The following is a 21,100-nucleotide window of genomic DNA, read 5'->3' as shown; positions in this document are numbered from 1 at the left end:
AAAAGGAATCTGACGCTGGGAATTCTTCGCTATTTAATGCTCGTAGGCAAATCGACCCAGACCACGGAGTGCACCTTCCAGCATCATTTTCGGCCTTGCATCTTTAGTTGCATCTTCTCATCTCTCTTATTCACTGGGTAAAGAGATACTTTTGTCGGGGTGAGTTGTGGGGAAAGACATGATCTTGGTTCATGGGTTGAAGCCAACCAGTCTGGATCCAACCCGAGGCAAAGGTAGCTGAATCTAGGATAATTGATCCCCCGCCCCCCGCAAATAAGTCTTGGTTTCGACCTGCAGCCTTAGACACTCGTATAACAGCTCGTGATACGTGGGGATGAATATGTGGAAAGGATTTGAAAATCAGGATCTTAATTGATTCTCAAACTTAACTCGTGGAAGCTCTCCAAAACTGCGGTGGATGTCCTTCCGGAACAATATTCGTGCGAAAATCCAATCTCGACTTCTTCATCCGGTGTGGATATGCAAGGCGGGGCGGGTATGGGCGGATAAATAGAGCTACCCCTCACTAAATCAACGTATCGGAGCCCTTGGCGAAAATTGCATTTAGCCAAAAGTAAAGACGACCCAGAATTAATCATTGGCAAGTGGGGTGTTTTGATGAAATAACATGTTTGATAGTTAGCTGTGTAGATGAACTTTTAATAAGATTGAATTGACTGTAAACTTTGTTTTTGCTCAACTTCGAAGATTGGTTCTCAAGTTGAAAATCACAAAGTAATCATTTGACTTAAAAGATTACAATAGAAGTTCTCAGGATGAAGTTCAGAGATGGAATGTGGTTGCCAGCGGAGGGGAAACGACTGGAATACGCTGAAGAGGTATATGCTATTACGGAACGTGAGGATGGCAAAGCATTGAGTTTGCTATGCCCAACCAGAAAGATATTTGCTAGGTCAGATTCATTGAACTTGAGTACCTTGACAATTGTAAGTCAATCCAGTTAGTAAGTATAAAATACATATTGATCTTCAAAAGGATGTAGAGGCTCCATTTGATGGAGTGATCTCCGTCGAAACCACACACTTTTTGGGTGCTCTCAATCCAGGGCCTCATTTCGATTTATTTCCAGAAGGAAAGCCAGAGGACAGTCAAGTCGAAATTGCGAAAACAGAGAAGTCAACCACTCTCAAGTCCGGATCATTATCGGCGACCGTGAAAACTGGCAATCATGATTTCGAAATCCGATTTCATGCTACAGATGGCTCGAAAGAACTCACATCCTTACTCAATCGGAGTGTTGGCTTAGCATATAGTCCGGCGACTAGCAACCCGATGCAGATCGCAGATATGAGGGATTTTGAACATTATATTTTCACTCAATCGACACTCTCAGTGGGAGAATCCGTATATGGTTTAGGAGAGAGATTTGGAGCATTCAATAAGGTTGGCCAGTCTGTTGAGCTTTGGAACGCAGACGGAGGAACTTCGAGCGACCAAGCTTACAAAGTTAGTTTTGCCTCGTTTGAATCTGTGAGTGATACTAACGAGACGTCAGAATGTACCATTTTGGATGAGTTCTCGAGGATATGGTGTATTCATCGATACACCTGATAAAGTGGATCTGGAAATTGGAAGCGAGAGATGCTGCAGAGTCCAGACCAGTGTGGAAGGCCAGAGACTAAAGTGGTATGTACCTTGTACTAGATCTCCAATGAGTATCAAATATTGACTGTCGAAGGTACATTATTTATGGACCAACACCAAAAGAGGTTTTGACAAAGTATTCAATCTTGACCGGAAAGCCAGGAAAGGTACCAAGTTGGAGTTTCGGACTTTGGTTGAGCACTAGTTTTACCACAAATTACGACGAAAAGACTGTGAATTCATTCCTCGAAGGGATGAGTGCACGAGATATTCCAGTGGAAGTATTCCACTTTGATTGTTTTTGGATGAAGGCATTTCATTGGTGTGATTTTGAGTTTGACTCTGAGATGTTTCCAGACCCAAAAGCTCAAATTTCTCGACTCAAAGAATCTGGTAAGTTCTGTACAATTGATACGCGCCAGACTCCGCTAACATCTGACAGGACTTGTCAAGAAGGTTTGCGTTTGGGTGAATCCATATCTCGGTCAAGCATCTCCCGTCTTTAAATACGCCGCAAGTAAAGGTTATTTACTCAAACGTAAGAACGGTGATGTTTTCCAGTGGGATCTGTGGCAAACTGGAATGGGAATCATCGATTTCACCAATCCCGAGGCTACAGAATGGTATGTAGGCTGCTTGAAGGGTCTATTCGACAAGGGAGTGGATTCGATCAAGACAGATTTCGGAGAGCGCATCCCATCTAAGGATGTTCAATGGTTTGATTCATCCCTCGATCCAAGAAAGATGCATAACTACTATGCATTCTTATACAACAAAATTGTCTATGAGGCATTGCAAGACCGATATGGAAAGGATGAAGCCGTTCTCTTCGCACGTACTGCTACTGCTGGAACTCAACGTTTCCCATTGCAATGGGGCGGTGATTGCGAATCTACTGCTGAAGCTATGGCTGAGTCAGTTCGAGGAGGTCTGTCGCTAGGACTTTCTGGTTTTGCCTTTTGGTCAGTTGACATTGGTGGTTTTGAGGGCTATCCTCCTCCTTGGATCTACAAACGTTGGGTTGCTTTTGGTCTCCTTTGTTCTCACAGCAGACTCCATGGTAGCAATTCTTTCCGTGTACCATGGACCGTGGACGAGGACGACAAATCGGATCAAGGATGCTCCAAGGTCCTTTCAAAGTGGACGGCATTGAAAGCAAGGCTTATGCCATATATCTTCTCGCAAGCTCAAGAAGCTGTTGAGCTTGGTGTACCTCTTTCACTTCGAGCTATGTGCTTAGAGTTCCCCGATGACCCAACCTCATGGTATCTCGACCGACAATTTATGTTTGGAGATAGCTTACTCGTAGCCCCAATTTTTGAAGAATCCGGAGATGTTGAATTCTACCTCCCAAAGGGTAGATGGACGAACTTCTTCACCAACGAAGTGAAGAGTGGACCTGGGTGGTTCAAAGAAAACCATGCGTTCGACACCCTACCATTATACGTCCGCGAAAATACAGTGCTTGTACTTGGAAAATCAGATCAAAATAAGACTGTGTATGACTATGCTCAAGACGTTGAAGTTCGTCTATACAACACTACTAAGGGGGCAAAGGCCAGGCTGGTGAATTCCGAGGGAACTGACATTGGTATTCTTGAAGTTGGCGAGGAAGGAAAGTTGAAGGATCAGAAGTTCTTGACAGGGTCATGGAGGGTGGCAAAGGTCTGAAATTGTCATACGAAACAGATATTGTGACTACTCGTAATGAACGGACGAAATTTTAATGAATAAGCGATGTGTATTTGTGCCCAATAGACTTAGATAACATAGACATAGAGGGAACTTATTATGCCGACAAAAAGTGCCGTTTAGGGACGGCATTAGTTTGATCAGCCCACCAGTGGGTGCATGAATTGACGGGACACTTCCCAACTTTCGATATTCTTAGCAAATTCATTTTTCAATTTTTTGAGATCAGAATTCAAATTTTGATGGTACCATCTTTAATCAAGAACTGTAACAATTCCTAAGATAAATAATTTAACTTATCAAGAAATATTCACAAATCCATTTTTGCAGTGTCCCATCAGTCCGTACACCCACTGGTGACCTCGATAACTTTGAAAACGCGCAGATTGATCAACTCACCAGACAGATTTTGTGTTTAGGGCAGACATTGGACATGGCGGAGGTCTTTCCTCAACCAGAGCGATTATAACCGTATCGACCCACTGTTGATGTTGATTCCCCAGGTTATATACCATTGTGGATCGGAGTCCATGCTTGATTGGAAAAAAGTCCACTTTCTGTATGCAGAGAGGACGTCAATTTTTCTGGAGGAAAAACGTCCGCGTGTACTTCTGTCGTCTGTATCTTCCTAGGAAAGATTTGCGATGTACTCGGGGGGTGATAGACATATGGGGAAGGTATTGAAATTTAAACACAAATCAAAGTGTGCTGCAGTAAAATGTGGATGAATGATTTTTGAAATTGAACTTCAGATTTCGGTGCCTCGCATATTTCAGATCGAATTAGACTCACGTGATTTCGATGGTTTCTATACACACACCCTGACACCCCAGTACCCCAACTCAAGCCTGAATCTTGATACCCCAGCGAGCCAAGTTTGAATTTCCGGGGTAGAATATTATTCCCACACCCCTCTACATTGACGAAACCCCCTGCACAACCCTTCCTATCCATTAAGAAGACCGATGTTTCGGTTTCAAATAGAGAAAAATATCAGTAAAGCCCAAGATTATAATAATTCAAAGGCTTTCCGAGGTTTCTAAGTAAATTTTCAATTCGAAATACTGATTATGAGGGTTGATATCGAATATCAAAGGGAGTGCATTCTTTAGTTTTTAGCTCCGGGAGAAGTCCCTAGTGCCCCTTACTCCGCTAGTCGAAAACCTTTCGGTTAGCATGTGTGCGGAGCGTGAAAAAAAGCTTACTCGAATGATGCGGGAGCCAAGGATTACCTTCTTCATTTCCACCAAAGGATTTCAGGCAAAATTGTTAATAAATTATGTTATCCTATTGGACACCGTTTGGTAGTTTGAAATCAGATCTCTTGTTATTCTTTCCCATCTTCCTTTTTCCCGTCTCCGATTTCTTCATCGGCGCAACCACAGATCAACATTGAGACGTTCTTGTACAACCACACCATACCAACCAAATCATAAATATAGACATAGGTAGATTGATGACCCGATCAAATTCGTGGAGATTTTTCAAACAATTGTACAGCCGCAAGTAATGGGCCGCCTTTGTTGGGCCGTCTCTGGTCGATCCCCTTAATTTTCTGCCTGTCCTGTCGTTGTCATTTGATTGTATTCACCCTTTCTGAAGCATTATTGGTATGTGATCGATCATCATTCATATCAATATAAAACGACCTCAAGACCGAGTGGTTACCATACTGTCGGTACTTCTTGTGAGGCCAGACTTTGTTACGAACAGCTCATCTTCTAGGATATATATAATACCACCTAACTCTATAGGTGAAAAAATGCCAGGTGAATCCTGTGATACCTGTCTTTGTGTCATTGATTCACATCTAGATTCAAAACTGTTGGTGGCTTAATGATTATTCAGGGATGCCACGAAATTTTCATGCGTAAGATAAAGTGGTTAGCTGCACATGTCCAAATCTGGTAGCCTTCCCTCAAGGGTATCATTGGATTCACCATTTCAAGGGAGGGGTCTCTGGGACCAATACGGCTTCAATCCAACAGCCTTTAGAAAACTTAATCTGGCACCTGTACGGGTTTCTAACTTACCCTGGACTATTTCCCGAGCAAAAATACCCTTGATACCTGCATCGACGTAAAGTAACATAGCACAGAGAAGGAAATTCGAAATTCGACTGCATAATTCTATAGTTACACCTGTCTAATCGACATTCAATCACTCGCCGCAGCTTCCCATGCTGAGCCACAGGTCGAATTTAAATACACACGAGTGTCCAGGACCCTTTCTTCCGTTACTTTTGTTCTTACAAAGTTCTTTTCTTCAACTTCCTTTTTCTTCATTTTTCCGTCAGTACATAATAATTTTTGTTTATCATGGAGTCCGATGGACATGCAAGAACTGGCAGCACCAGTGACGAGGAAAAGGTGGTTGCTTCTGCAGCAATTCACTCTAACCTCCCGACGGACCCTGATGCGCACCTTTCAGATGCAGAGCGCAAGGCCATCGACCGAAAACTTGTCTGGAAATTGGACTTGTATTTGATTCCTTGGGTACGTTTGCAACAATAGAGTCCCTTCTCAATCTAAATGCTAATTTTGAAATAGCTTTGTATACTTTACCTCCTTGCTTTCTTGGACAGAACGAACATTGGAAATGCGAAGATCGATGGGCTCCAAAAAGACTTGCACAAGATGTCAACTGGGCGATACAATGCAGCTCTTTCGATGTTCTTCATTTCGTACTCGATCTTTGAACCATTGACCAATGTTCTTTTGAAACGCCTTCGCCCATCTATTTTCATCCCGATAATCATGTATGTCAATCTTCCCCGGCGAAATTCATTGTCTAATATCATCTAGGACTATCTGGGGTGTTGCTATGTTGTCAATGGGATATGTTAAGAATTGGTCCGGTATGTAGAAGTCTCATACTTCTTGCAGTCTTTGTCCGGCGATGCTAATTCGGTGGGGTTTAAAGGCCTTATGACAGCTAGATGGTTCTTAGGTATGGCTGAAGCTGGCCTATACCCTGGTGTAAACTACTTTCTCTCATGTTGGTACAAGCGTGATGAATTTGGTGTTCGCGCAGTAAGTCTTCATACATTACTTTTCTGCTTTTCCTCGTCTAACGGTTCAGGCTATCTTCTTCTCTGCTGCCGCGTTTTCCGGATCTTTTGGAGGACTTCTTGCTGCAGCCATTGCAAACTTGGATGGATTAGGAGGAAGACCAGGCTGGGCATGGATCTTCATCATTGAGGGTGTCATTACGGTTGGATTCGGTCTTCTATCCTTTTTCTTTGTTCATGACTTCCCCGATACCGCCACCTTCCTTTCGGAGCAAGATCGTGCCCGAGTCATTCGCAGACTTAAGATGGATAAACAATCAAGTGCTGAGCATGAGGAGTTCAAGATGGAATATTTCTGGGCTGCTGTGAAAGATTACAAGATGTGGTTGGGTATGGTAAGATATCCCCCCCCCTTTTTTTCCCCTACCTCCAAAAAATCCGGATTTTTTTTAAAGAAACCTATAACTAATACAAAACCGAAGTTCATATATATGGGCTGTGATATGCCATTATATGCTTTCTCTCTCTTTCTCCCAACTATTGTAAGTTCAATCCGTTCACTAATACCTTCATTGTTGCCGCCGCCCCATTTTGAGGTGTTTTCTTCATTTTGAAGACTCAGACCATATCCTTCTTCAAACGCTCGTGCAAGGCTCTTATATGGTCCAAGCTTCTTCAAAACCTCCAAATTTCAAGCACAGTAGTCTGTTGTGATAATATTTGCTTGGCTCTGTAGAAAGAGGAACAATTAGACTGAGACTGGCCTCCACCACCTTCTCTTCCCCAAACCCAACCTCCACTTTTTTCACTCCATCCCATATTCTCTAATCTCTTCTCAGACATTATCAATACTCAATTTCTTCTTTTGCCTTTGAATTTTATATCTGATAGGTAATACTGACTCTTCAATTTAGGTTGCCGAGATGGGATATAAAACTACTCGCGCACAATTACTTTCGGTTCCTCCTTACGCCTGCGCTGCAGTCCTCACAATTCTTGTTGGTTTCGCTGCCGATCGTACTAAGCGTCGCGGAATCTTCAACATTTGTACCTCACTCCTAGGTGTTATTGGATTCGGTCTGCAACTTGGATCACAAGCACCACACGTCAAGTATGCAGGTACATTCTTGGGTGCTCTTGGTATCTATCCCTGTATTGCAAACACTATTTCATGGGTTAGCAACAATACTGAGGGCGTTTACAAGCGTGGTATCGTTCTCGGATTCGTCATTGGATGGGGAAATCTCAACGGTATTGTTAGCAGTAACATCTACTACAAGGCGCCGAAATTCACCGTAGGCCATGCGACTGTCATGGCTTACATGATTGTCTGCCTATTTGGTGGTAGTGTAGCAATGCATCTCTTGTTACGCAGAGAGAATGCAGCTAGATTGGCCGGAAAGAGAGATCATTTGGTTGCAGGAATGACGGAGAAGGAAGCCGAGAAGTTGGGTGACAATCGTCCTGACTTCTTGTACACCCTTTAAAAAATTTGATACCTGGATGGATGCAGATACTATGGGAGGATATTAAAAGGTCGATTTCTTATTAGTTTCTGTGTAATTGCTTACTCTGTCCTTTCATTCTGCTAGGAGCATAGCCCTTAGATCTAACTTTGTTTTGTACCGTTAATACTATACATGGTTACGCAAGCCAACGTTAAGTGTCATATGCAAATTGCGAGTTAAAAAAGCTTCCACTCTCTTCTACTGGAGTATTTGACCCGCTAATTTGGCTATCAATCAAATACCATTATCTCTCGCATCCATTCAGCTGTCAAATTACAAATAACAAATGGACATTCTGATTAGCCTAATCGCGTAAAACCATGTCCGACAGGACCAACATGTAAGCAAGCTTTTTCCAGCCGAGTACTGTATGGATCCATTACACCGCGTCTGACCTGTAACACGACAGCCATGTTAGGTGCATTAGCTTGATTCCTGCTTGTCCAAACTAACCCCAACGCTAGTGACTTCCGCTCAGCACTTACCATAAGAGGTAGCAACACCACTTCCAATTCGAGGCGTCAATCCTTGTTGTGCTACCCCAGATATTCGCATCCCCGCGAAAGATTCATTTCGGTATTATGTTTGAAAGAGTGCTTACCCAGGCTAGGAGATTATCCATTTTTTAAAATATTTTAAGTAAACAAGCATTGAGAAACAATTGGGGGTGGTGGACGATTATTAGTGGGGATATTCGGGGGAGCCTAGTTGTTCCCGAACACATCACAGGCGAGGCGGATCTGTACTGATGCGTGTTTTCATTCCCATGACTTTTCACATGAAGTGATTTAACGGCTCAGTATCTGCATAATGAACGATGTGATTCTTCCAGAAATTCTGAGAGATTAGATTGAGATTAGGAGAGGGTAGGGGTTTGTGTTGCCCCGTGGTCCATGGGACATGGTTGAAGTAACCTCACTCCTACCTCATTCGCTGACCACGCAGGATTACTTACTGATTACTCTTACCACTACATATGTCGCAAGTAGTGTACATTACATTCAGGCTTTAATATTTGCCCGGAAGCAATTTTTTGTGGCGTTTCATTACCATCAGGCACGGGATGATAGAGAAAGAAAGCAGCAAGTTAAGGTAGGAGTACAGGTGCGAAGAGATATATTCGTTAAGTCACTGATTAGATTATCTTTCATCTATTCTATTCGTCTCTCTCAATCATTCCTTCAATAGGTCAGCATCTCCGCTGCATCAACCATGCATTATCAAACGCCATGAACTATATTCACGTCTCTTTTCGTTTCCTGTATGTATTCCAATCCTCTAGGTATCTTTTTTGAACTGCTCCAATATGGATCACTTCCTCTTTCGTCTGCTCACATCCTATTATTTGACGCGATCTTGTACTTTCGTACTCTCCTTATGATTGTCTTGCTGACATACATACATAGATGAGGAAATCTCCATATTTTTCTTCCCCAAGCATTTCTTTTTTCCTTCCCGTCCACAAGATCTCTAGTTTCCCCACATCTGCTAGCTAGTTCTCATCATGGGCCAACTATCCCAAAGGGAGGTTGATATCTTAATCATCATCGAGCGTACCACGGCATCGATATCGGTGTTGGGAACACTTGCTCTGTTTGCTACGTTCATCTTTTTCAAATCGTTCAGAACATTGTCAAATACAATCATCTTTTACGCATCTTTTGCAAATCTATTTGCCAACGTTGCTGCGCTTATTGGAGGTTCCGCGCTATCACAAGTTAACTCGCCGCTATGTCAATTTCAAGGTTTCTTGTTGGAGATGTATGAAATTTCTTCTTGTTCTTTTGATTCTACCGTCACTGATGAAGTAAAAGGTTCATGCAAAGCGATCCGTGGTGGAGTTTAGCAATGGCTACAAATGTCTACCTTGTCTTCTTCTACCGATTTGATGCTGCTCAACTGAAGAAATTATATCCTTATTATGCATTGATATGCTATGGCCTCCCCTTCATTCCAGCGATGGTCTGTCTATTTGTCAAAAACAATGAGAAAGGAAAGATCTATGGAAACGCAACGGTATGGAAATTTTTCGTTCCTCACATGGTCTATATCTCTTCAAACAATCACGTTCCTCAAATATTCTACATCTCTCTAAACAATCATCCCCTCAAATGCTCTATATCTCTTCAATCAATTGACTTACGAAATACAGCTTTGGTGTTGGATTGACGGTCCATGGGCACCTCTCCGTATTTACAGCTACTACGCACCAATTTGGATTACCATTCTCGCCGCACTATGTATCTACGTCCGCGTTGGGATTGAGATCTTCCGCGCTCGCAATCAACTCAATGGAGTATCCCACCGAACCGACCCATCACTACATACAGACGCCGGAGGCAAATCACCACTTCCTCCTCAAGGCAGCATAACCAATGCATCGGAAGCCACAAACAAGGACTACGAAAGTGAGCATGAACAGCCAATTTTCACCGGAACCCGAACCACCGAAATCGAAGTGACACACGGCTCGTGGGAAAATGGAACGGCTCTCAATACAAACACCACTCCGCGATATCCTCGTGCTTCAGACGTGAATCATTTGAGAACTCCTGCCAAAGATCCAGAAAGCAATTACCGTGTCACTATTTCCGCCGTACCGAATACAACTACATCGAGTGGGCGAGGCGGAGCTAGGAGAAATGCAAGTAGTTTGGATAAGATCAAGTGGGCCTACACGAAAGTCGCTATGCTTTTCTGTATTTCCATTTTGATAACTTGGGTTCCCGCTTCGGTGAACCGAGTATATGGGTTGAGATTTCCAGATAAACCATCATTCGTGTTGAATATAGGTTCTGCGATTGTTCTTCCTTTGCAAGGATTTGTACATTGCCCCTATTTCACCAAAATTCAAGATATATGAGTAACTAACATGAAATAGTGGAACACCGTTATCTATTTCACCACTTCTCTAGGGATCTGTCGCAGTGTATGGGCCGATCTCCGCGGTCCTTCCAAACAACATAGAAAAACCGAAGGATTTCGTATGATGGATCGTCCTATGACTGGTATTCATCGCGGAGGAACGAAGGAGACAGAAAGTATGGTGGAATTAAGCACCAGCCGATCACAAACGAATCGAAGTTTAAGGAGCGCGGAAGTTGAAAGTATCTGAGGCAAGATGAGAGAAGAGGAGTTAATAAGATCTGATTGTATGACAGTGCGATGTACATTTATGTGTAAATATTTAATCGGTGGGATGGAGCGATGATGGGAATTATGTGGAAAATTTTGAAAAGGAGTTGGATATAGTATTATTCTGTTTAGTTTACTCAGGAAGCTATGAATTTTCTACGGATAGGACATGGAGAATCAACGGGATGGGTTGTCTATGAAAAGTTGGCCACGGAAAAAAAAAGCTCTATTTGTCTATCTAAAATTTGTATTGTACATCTTATCTTGTACAGCATCACAATCAACATCAAGATAATCAAACACCCCCACAACACAGACCTAGATGATTCCCAAACACCTCGAAGCACGTAGGAACAAGCATTGATTGTCTCACAGTTCTTAAAACAAGCACTCCCACTAAATTTGGCACCCAGTCGCCAACATAGGCATTGTACACTTCACGATCACGGCGGCGATTCGTGCCACATTGATCTATCCATCTATATAATTAGCTCCTGTTGACAATACCCATCATCCATGACAATACGGTGTCATCAATTCATCATCCATGTAACACAATCGAATTCCAAAACCGTTTATAAAGCCACAGCGCATCCGCTCACATAGCCTCAAGGCTTTAAGTTGAGACACCAACAGTTTGTTTCCCGTTTCGTTCTCAATGTCTCTGATAGAATTAAAGTGCACATGTCAGTAAACGAGATGCAAACTCCTTAACACACGCAGCGTACCTTACACGAAATTCTTTCGTTCCTGAGAATAGGGCATGTGTAAATTGTTTTGACAGCTTACTGGGTGAGTTGTGCTCCTAGTGCGCCACCTTGAATTTGGCAATATAGGATGTTTCGCGGACTCGTATGCTGTTGATTTATCCTTTTTCATGGGGATTTTTGGTTGCTGGCTTTCTTGTGAGTCGTTGGTGTAAACTTTTGAGTCCAGGTCTAGATCTAAGTCTAGATCTCGATATCCTATAAGACTTTCCCTGCTCTAGCCAGTCCAGACTAATTTGTTTCTCAGCCTTCATACATTTACAAATTTCATCTCATTACCGAATTATCTCATACCAGACATCATACCATATATTACTTCTACCAGACTCAAGTACCAAACTCCCCAGGATCCACGCTAACGGCTTCATGGGGTCTAAATCCCGCAGCCCTCTAATTATTGCTCCGAGTGTTCGCTTACGGACTTGACCCCAAAATAAGTTGACTTTGCGGGTCCGGGTCTCGTCCATATCCACTTTCAGGGTGTATTGTTAGCTAGTTGGGCTCTTACCTAGTTATTTAATAATAATAAAAGTCTGAGCCATTTTTTCTGATTTCAAGGGTGCAAATGTTCTTAGCTGGGGGTATGGGGAAATCTTCTAGGGCGAATAACAGGGCGTGGATTTCAAAATGAGAGGATGAAATGTGCGTACCACAAAATGGCATCGTTACGGCCGTTATTGTACACGTACGGCTTTGATTGACATCTGGTTTCTTCGTGTGCATCTGGTAAGTAACGGCATTAAGGATTTCAGCTCCGTACTACTACAGGTGCATTCTATACTTCCAGAAGACTTCTACCTAGAAATTTGATCAGATACCATTGCAGTGTTACAATCCACCTAGCGAGTATTGAAAACCTCAGCCATTTAATACTCATGAATAAATGTCAAGGAAAATTCAGCTCAGCATCTGGTATTGACTCGAGATTATGTAGTAGTCTGCGTGTAGCGTACAGTTGTCAGCTTACCTGTCCGAAACTTTGCATGGAGCTGGGGTATACTATTTGACGAAATGACATTATAGTTCTTAGGGTGGATGATCCGCCTTCCGTCGGGTACCTCATGAGTGATTTGGGTGTAGATGCAGCGTTAAACAGTCTCTAAGTACCGGAACTATTTACGCTGTGCACTTCAGGAGCTGCTGAAATGTTAGGCAGTAGAGTCTCAATGATGTGATGGTACTGTATCTTGCGCAATAGTTACGCAATAATACTACTGCGTCTTTGCATAAGAGAAACATCGGAATGTTGCATAATATATTCGAATATAAAGAAATATATCATGGTTAATCTTTGGTCTTTAGACGATTGTTGCAAAATGAGACAAACGATGAATGACTCCATACATGTTACGAAGTAGTCGAGTACTGCAGACCCTCTATTTCTTTTTATCTAACACACCATACACAGTACACGCTGACTTCCAAGGCCCGGTCCGCAACTTACTTTAGGGTTCAAAGAGTAGGTAGTATACCGTGCCGTCTCTCGACAATTAGCGTCTTCAGTGGAGTCCACAACGCGGGGAAGAATCCACTTACAGATCCGACACATTCTCTCCACTTAAACGATCAGGAAATTCGCCGATCAAAGTAACAACATCATGATTTTGAACAATTTCCTTTATTTTCACCATTTCAAACTCTTGACAAGGCACTTACCTACACCTATCTACACATACGAACAAACACTTTGTAGTCAAAACAACCATAATTATCCTGACCTTCCGTGCCGTACTCATACTTCGCTTTGATTCTTCCCCTCCAAAATCCCCCGAATCTACATGTAAGTGTAACCCAACAGTCAATCCCACACCATCTAATTCCAACCCACCATGATATTTCGAGAAAAGCATTCTTCCTATTACTACCCTACCTCCCAGCAAATCCGTATTCTTGCATGCAAGCTTCACAATACAATTGCGTAGGCATGCCTACGAATCTCCCTTGGTTGGCTGACAAGCCCCCTACAAAAACCATGAGATTAATATTACATACACGCATACACATATGTGATCCTATTATTTCACCTCAAGCCTACCTTCCTAAATATTTAGACGAGCTAGATATAAACGAGCAAGCAGCTTCGACTAATCCTTCTACCATGCGCCATTCATTCAGTGTCCATGAATCAAGAATATACTCCGTGCATATATAGCACTAGGATGTGACTGGGGTGAATAAATAAAAATTGTGGGAGGTATAAATCCTAGGTTTTCTCGATAGGAGAAAAAAGAAGGGGGGGGGGGGGGTATATGTAGTATCTACGCCGTAGTAAAGCGTACGAGTGTGCGTAATCCTCATGCACCCACCACTTGTGAATGTAATGGGAGAAGAACATGGATATCTATCTAGGTAGTATTATTCCGAATCGATGAATAATATTCCCGAGTATTTCTATTGGGTGGACGAACTGCCTATTGGAGAAGTGCGTGAGCGAGCGATGCACCAGATGACATATGCGTGTTTGTGAATGAATGGTTTGATAGAGGGACTGGAGGGGTGGATGGATAAATTGATATGTGATGGGTGGATGGAAATGATTGTTTATGGTTTGATAAGACAATCACCTCACGGATCTGATTTCTTGAACTCATGGCGAGAAGTACTCTTCGTTGTTCTTTATACATTGACTAGACATATTCCTCCCGTGGCTCTTGTTTTACCACAATCAAAATCAAATCCATCCCATCTTATCTCACTTCACCTCATCCCACACCCCCGATACCATGCTTCTACAACTCACAACTCACAACTCACCTCACCTCACATCCCTAACAAAAGCACTTCTCCACACACACTTAACCATACACACATACACATACACATGTCATATCATCCACTTTGCATTTACACATAACCCTCTCCCTCCCCCTCACACAACCCAATTTCTAACCCAAAATCTACAATGAAGAACTTTACTCTTCCATCCATCCATCCATCCATCTATCTATCTATCCACATACAACTCCACCCATCCTATCCCATTCCATCATAGAATCCTCTTTCCCTCTCTTCTCTGTGACCCTTTTCCCCCTCTGATCTCTAACCAACTAAATAAACTCCATCCCATACTTATTCTCATTCTTATACTCATACTCATACTCAATACAACCAAACCACCAAACACGCTCATCTACCCACCAATCTTCCCTCCCACCAATTCTTGTCCCTTCCAAAACCTCCCATCTCAATCCCCCCCTCCCCCCTTCTCTCAATCCCTTCCCTCACCTCTCCTCCATATCTCACACCCAATCCCAATCTGACACACCTATCACTTCCCCATCCCCATCTCCCATTAAAGTTCCAACCTAGTCAGTCTATCCACATACATACATCCACACATCCAAACATCCACACATAAAACCTCCACACATAAAAAATAATCTACTCATATCTTCTCCCACCCATCCACCCACTAATCTCCCCGTCCATCCCCTCAACACAAACCTATCCTATCCTATCCTATCCTATCCCTATCCACACAAACCATTCCCCAACATCCACTCCCAAGTCACCTCCCTCCTCCCTCCCCCTCTATCCCCTCCCCCATCCAACACTCAACTCCAACACCACCACCAAACAAACCCCTCTACAAACAAAAAGGAAAAGAAACACCCATCCATTCATTCATCCATTATAAAACCACCACTCCACCACCACTCCAGCATCCCAAACCCAGATCCAACCAAAATTTATCTCAATCCACTTCTTGCTTTACACAATTCGAATGAAGGAGTGATATTTACAGATGTCACTTTCCAAAAGTCTTTTATTCAAACTCTGAAGAGTAGATAGTTGTAATGATTGCGAATGGTTCATTGATCCGAGTGAACTCATTATTTCGAATAGTGTGAGATATCCAAACAACTTAAAACATTCAAAAAGTTTGAGATATTAGAAACACTTGAGATATTCAAACAACTTAAAACACTCACAACTTATCCCCCTTCAATTAAAACCCTGTAACAATAAAAATCTCCAAATTCATCTAATCAGATAACGCATATGTATGTAGGTATAAAGTTCCCAAACCCCTTTTAATTCCCTTCCCTTCCCTCATCAATCCCTCATAACCCTACTCATATCCATATCCCAAGTCTAGCGAAAGTGCAAAGAAAAAGCTTCCCCTCAAGTTCGCGAATCAGATACAACGCCGCTAGCACAAAAGAACGCCTTCAAATGCAGTACAAGCCCATCGACTATCATCGTCTACTCGTAAAAAGCACCATAACCCATCTCCTTTATTTTTGTACCGTTCTTCCTCTCTACACGATATGTAATATCGATATGCGTATGCACCCCCTATCCCCACCCGTCTACCATGCATGTATCACCCCTCTATATTACCCCCTCCCTCTTCTGTAACCCCTCTACCAAGTATCCGGTCCAAAATGTGTACCTTCTGGTACCGTTTTATATGGACAAGCTTGCCAATCACACCCCTGTTTATAAATTTCTGTTCCCCACCACTTGAAGTTATCCATCCATCCTGGATAGATAAATCCGAAAAACACCACTACTAATCCAAACGCAAGTCCGGAATCTAAAGCCGCACTTAATGTCATTGTGTATTTGGCCCACCAAGCCGAATGTCTCCTCTTGATGACGTAATTGAAAAGATAGCATACTAATGCCCACACTGAAAAGTTGAGTCCCGTAGCCGGAGGAATCCATGATAGAGAACCAAATAAGACGGGAAGGTTAATCTTCCTTACTATGCTGTTCTTTTTGTTGCGGCAGTAGAGCCAAAGAATGATGGGCGCAATAGCACCAATGGGAAAACACCAAACGAGGGCCCGGTAGGTAGCGTTAGGACCGAAAAATTGACCAGGTCCTACGACTCCCCAAAGAATACTTCCATTAAAGTGTACACGGGCGAGGGGACAAACGAAACCGTTGATAGCCTGAGGAGTACAGATTCCTGGAACATTGGCAAACATCCAATTGAGAACGCCAATTTGCGTCATGGAAGAAACAATTGTGGCTGCCATTTGAACGGAAAATAAAATACGGGGCGGGATTTTCATGTAATGTCCAAGCTTCAAATCGGACGAGAACTTTATTCCTTGAGAAGAGGAGATATAACCATAGGTGACGAATACCATATTTGCAACGGGACGGCCAGGGAAGACTGCACCACAAACCAATTGGCAAATGAGATAAATACTGCTATGTTGATTCGTAATGGCCATGACGATTCCTATTGGAATAAAAAGGACAGTGCAGATCCCCAATGCGAGGAGTAAGCCGTACCACGGTAGATGCACGGGATAACTACCACACGGGTTAATACAATAATATACTTGACACAAGAATATGCGAGTACTTACTATTCGACAACAAACATCCCGACTGCAAGCATAGATACGAATGTAATCAGATACCAAGTCATTGGTGCATCTTTGTACCTTCTCATAAGCCTGTTGTGCACATCTTCCTGACTAATAATATCATTCATGTACGATGGAGTTCTTTCAAGATTCAGCCTGTGGCTGTTGGCTGAGGCTCCTCTTCTATGCCCGTTTCCATTCGATGCAGGTACAGGATCATAGGCAGGTTTCGTTTCCCCTTCAACCTCCTTTAAGGATCTTTTCCATTGTTTCCAAATATCTCGACCATGCCAACATGTTGTATGTGTTAATAGCGAGGCAAGAGCAGCGAACTGAAGACCGTAGCTCAGAACATAAGTTATGGGTAAGAACACACGACTATAGCTCTCGTATGCTTCCTTATTGAAGAGGAAATCCGATGTCAAGATTTTGCTTACATCGTATATCTTTCCAGTATTATCGAAAACGGAAGAGGATAGAATTGGCATATAAGAGGAGAAGAAGATATTTTTGTAGTAGGCAATGGGCGCAAGAATCCACATCACAATGACGAGACCTCCAACAACATTCATCGCAGCCCAGAATGGAGTTAGTAGTGGTGATCCAATATATGCAATCTGAGCCCAATCGAAGGTTACGGGGAAAAGGCCAAGTCCCGAAGCCACACCAAACAGATTTGCAACGATGACATTCTTTGGTGCAAACCAAGTTATGACACTGAAGTAACTCAATGCTGGCATCAACAAACCAGGCAAGAAGTAAAACATGAAGGAACCAAACCAAACGACGAAAAAGAACTTCCATCGAGTGATTTTCCAACCATTAGCTATTGTGTTCTCCTCCTTATGTAATGTTGTGAACATGGCTGCAGACATTAAAGTTCCAGGCCACAACATACCGCCAGGTCGAACCAAGAAACGTCTTGTGAGGCCTGCAAAAGCATATCCCAAGATCTGTGTGGAAAGAATGAGGAGCAGCTGATACATGATACTGACTTTCTGATTGTAAAAGTGTGTTTGTTCAACAATGACATCTGTTGCAAATGCAAAGCCGAAAGAAACGTTACTGCTGATGTAGACGCAGCTGTGCTCCTTTTCATTCCATTTCCCTTGTGCTAACCATAATCTTAATCGTCTGAAGCCAGTAATGGGCTTCCCACTGGAGTCATTACATTCTGGAGTTGCAGTTCGATGCCCATCCACAAATTCTTCTTCAGGGTCGTCTCGTCGTTTGAGAAGCCCATCCCACATTAATCCAAGCGGGTGTACAAGTAGAAGGGCGATAACTGGTGTAATAGAAACGCTAGGATATCGTAAAGAGAAGAAAAGATTTGTTGAAGAACCAAGTATAGCAAAAAGCATAGACAGTGCCCACATCCGAGGGGTGTTGATCGATAGAGTTATATTATCGATGGCAGATACCGAAGCGCGAACTTGGGCATAGGGAGAATTGTCTGGTGGATTTTCATCATCGATTGAATATTCCTCGTCATCTTCGTCTTCATCTAGCAGCGCTTCCTCCGTATCTTCCTCTGTTGAAATAGAATCCGAATCTGCATTGCGAATCTTTATTGGGGAAGCCACAAGCTCCGTTTCTTCTGACCCATCATTTTGTGTGTTGCTTCCTGTACGGTTTCTCGTTCGCGAAGTCGAACCAGCATTCGCAGATGAGGACGGGCGCGAATTTGATTTGGTTGATTTGAATGTTGCAGCACTGCTAGAATTCCTCAAATTCCTAAGGGCCGATGAACTCTTTTTCCTCTTCTCCCTTCTCGTGTGAATCTCTTCTTCCTCCTCGCTGTTCTCTGACGATGCGCCCACCGGAGCCGCTCCATATGATCCTGTGCCGAAGCCGGGCGCGGAACGTAATAAGAGGGGTGTCTTGGACATGAGTCTACGTATTTTTTGAAAGATGTTTGGCAGGTTTATATTCTCATCTGCTAGGTTGTGCCGCGGGGCATCGTCTTCCGTCTCTGCGGAATCTCGTGTATGTCGTCTAAGAAGGTTAGAGTTAGATTCAGGATAAAGTTCTTCCTCTTCGTCGTCGTCGTCGTCGTCCTTGTTGTGCCTCGTTGAATGAGAGCGATAGTGATTCAAATTCTGATTGTTCGCAAGAAGTGATTCAGCTGGTAGTAGTTGCCTACCGGTAAGATTTGACTGAGGGGGCTGAAGAAAATCAAGGGGGACACCCGAGCCTTCTATATTACAGTCAGAGTCACCCGATCCTCTACTTCTGCCGCCTGTTGCGGGAACGTGAGGTAGGCGGAATGTCATATGCAGCTAGGAGGCATTATTGCACGTTGTCAGGCCCCACTGAGACATATGAAGGGGGAGCCCTTTTTCGCGAAGAATTTGAAGCTAGGAAGGAAGCTTAGTTGGCGGGAATTAGTTGATGAGTGGGATACTGGTAAGAGGACTAGGTACTCGATGACGGGTAATTTTGATAGGGGAAAGTTATTCCTTGCGGAAGAGGCGGTAATGGTGATTCGTGAAAGGGTGATGTGTGTGCCCCTCGATTCTCAAGTGAAGTGATAGATGGGTGGAAATAGGAAAATGATGGACCTTTCTTCAATGTGATGGAAATAATCTACGATAACAGGTATGTAGAGCCTCGTAGGTGATGATAATGATAGCGAGCGCCTTTTCGACCTTTCTAAACTCTCACACGTATTTTCTTTTTTTTTTAATCTGATGTTTAATTTCGCAATTTGATTGATTGATATGCAGCAAAAGTTACAGGCAAAAAATTGAATCCCTGGAAAAGCTTGGAAATCATCTGCAGCAATGCATCAAATATCACATTATGCCGACTAAAAGTTTACATGGGATCCGTACTTTTTCCACTTCGTACGTGTAGATCCGTCTTATCTGATCTTTGAGATTGTGAGATTGTGAGATTGTGAAGGTTTCGGGGGGAATGTGTGAGAAAGTGGAATGACATTTCTAATCAAGGAAACAAGATTGAATAATGAAGATTCAAGATTCAAGATTCATAGCTGATGTCTCATTGTGGGTGGATACACGCAAGCAACGAGCTTCGGAAGAGAGGCAGTAGAGGTGGAAAGGACTCGTCAGTATTGTAGTGTAGCATCGGGATTCCTTACTGGTTGTAGCCAAGGCATAGTGTGATATATCCGAGTTAATATAAAAAAGAAGTAGTAGTCTAACTCGTCTGCTTCGACTGCTTTGACTGCTTCGACTGCCTCGTCTCTTGATGATACCTACTTACTCTACTGAATGATTACTTTTATATATAACATCAAGATCTGTCATATGGTGCCTGCCTTTATCAGCCTACATCGATTTAAGAATTGTGAAATATTATCGACTTCTTTCTCCCCTCCCCTCCCCTCCCCTCAGTCAGCACAGGCACTGTGTTCCATTGATGAATGGATGGATGGTGGATGGTGGGTGGATGGCGGATGGATGGTGGATGGTGGATGATAGATAATACATGATACATGATACATGCATTGATTGCTATTTGGTAGCTAAATTAATTACTCGGGTGGGGTAAAATTCGGATGATCTGACAAGAAAAGAGTGATTTTCTCATTTCTGTCTTTTCTCTTTCCTTCACGCTTCACACCCTTCACTCTACCCGCTCCACTCTGCTTACCTCACCAGGTACCCGATATTCACTCCAAATATACGTCACAATACATTAACCATCAATGCATATTATCACGTGATCTGAACCCCCCAGCCGCGATTGATGAATCACTTCAGCTGTCACTGTGCCCCCCCAAACGTGGTTTGGAGTTTTGATTGTGAATCCAAAAAGTCTAACGGCCTTCCTCACATTATCTACACCAATCAAATCACAGAATCCACAACATGCTCTTCACTTCCAACTTGGATTCAAATCTTCAAAAGTTCTCTTGTTGTTACACTTAAGTTTGACACTCACAGGCTTCTTCCTTGTTGAAAAGCTTGTTTGGATAAAAAAAGATTGGGTGCTTCTCGACCTTATCATCACTTTGGCACTGACGAAACACTGCCTCACCAAGTGTTTGTTGGCCTGATTACCGACCTATCTACCTACCTACCTTCTCTA

At 42.9% G+C, this 21,100-nt stretch overlaps 4 protein-coding genes across 4 annotated transcripts; 3 read left to right on the top strand and 1 right to left on the bottom strand.

Annotated features, from left to right (window-relative positions):
- Positions 1-776: 776 nt before the first annotated feature.
- Positions 777-3,276, top strand: Bfra_007028 (putative glycoside hydrolase family 31 protein; the record flags this gene model as incomplete). Its single annotated transcript, XM_037337400.1, has 5 exons — positions 777-947; positions 997-1,467; positions 1,517-1,647; positions 1,700-1,998; positions 2,048-3,276. The coding sequence occupies 5 exons, from the start codon at positions 777-779 to the stop codon at positions 3,274-3,276; spliced, it is 2,301 nt and encodes a 766-aa protein (XP_037186780.1).
- A 2,339-nt stretch (positions 3,277-5,615) lies between these two features.
- Positions 5,616-7,794, top strand: Bfra_007027 (putative major facilitator superfamily transporter protein; the record flags this gene model as incomplete). The annotated part of the gene is made up of 7 exons (XM_037337399.1): positions 5,616-5,792; positions 5,847-6,055; positions 6,102-6,154; positions 6,220-6,329; positions 6,379-6,702; positions 6,763-6,849; positions 7,222-7,794. The coding sequence occupies 7 exons, from the start codon at positions 5,616-5,618 to the stop codon at positions 7,792-7,794; spliced, it is 1,533 nt and encodes a 510-aa protein (XP_037186779.1).
- Positions 7,795-9,319: 1,525 nt separating this feature from the next.
- Bfra_007026 (putative g-protein coupled receptor protein) lies at positions 9,320-10,930 on the top strand (the record flags this gene model as incomplete). The annotated part of the gene is made up of 4 exons (XM_037337398.1): positions 9,320-9,576; positions 9,630-9,831; positions 9,968-10,639; positions 10,697-10,930. The coding sequence occupies 4 exons, from the start codon at positions 9,320-9,322 to the stop codon at positions 10,928-10,930; spliced, it is 1,365 nt and encodes a 454-aa protein (XP_037186778.1).
- A 5,154-nt stretch (positions 10,931-16,084) lies between these two features.
- Bfra_007025 (putative sexual differentiation process protein isp4 protein) lies at positions 16,085-19,317 on the bottom strand (the record flags this gene model as incomplete). The annotated part of the gene is made up of 2 exons (XM_037337397.1): positions 16,085-16,988; positions 17,045-19,317. 2 exons carry the CDS (start codon positions 19,315-19,317, stop codon positions 16,085-16,087), a joined length of 3,177 nt encoding a protein of 1,058 aa, XP_037186777.1.
- Between the last annotated feature and the right edge of the window lie 1,783 nt (positions 19,318-21,100).

The sequence above is a fragment of the Botrytis fragariae genome (genome assembly GCF_013461495.1).
Source record: "Botrytis fragariae strain BVB16 chromosome Unknown tig00000795, whole genome shotgun sequence".
Taxonomy (NCBI): domain Eukaryota; kingdom Fungi; phylum Ascomycota; class Leotiomycetes; order Helotiales; family Sclerotiniaceae; genus Botrytis; species Botrytis fragariae.
The sequence above is the reverse complement of the archived record's forward strand: the minus strand, read 5'-3'. Positions and strand labels throughout refer to the sequence as shown.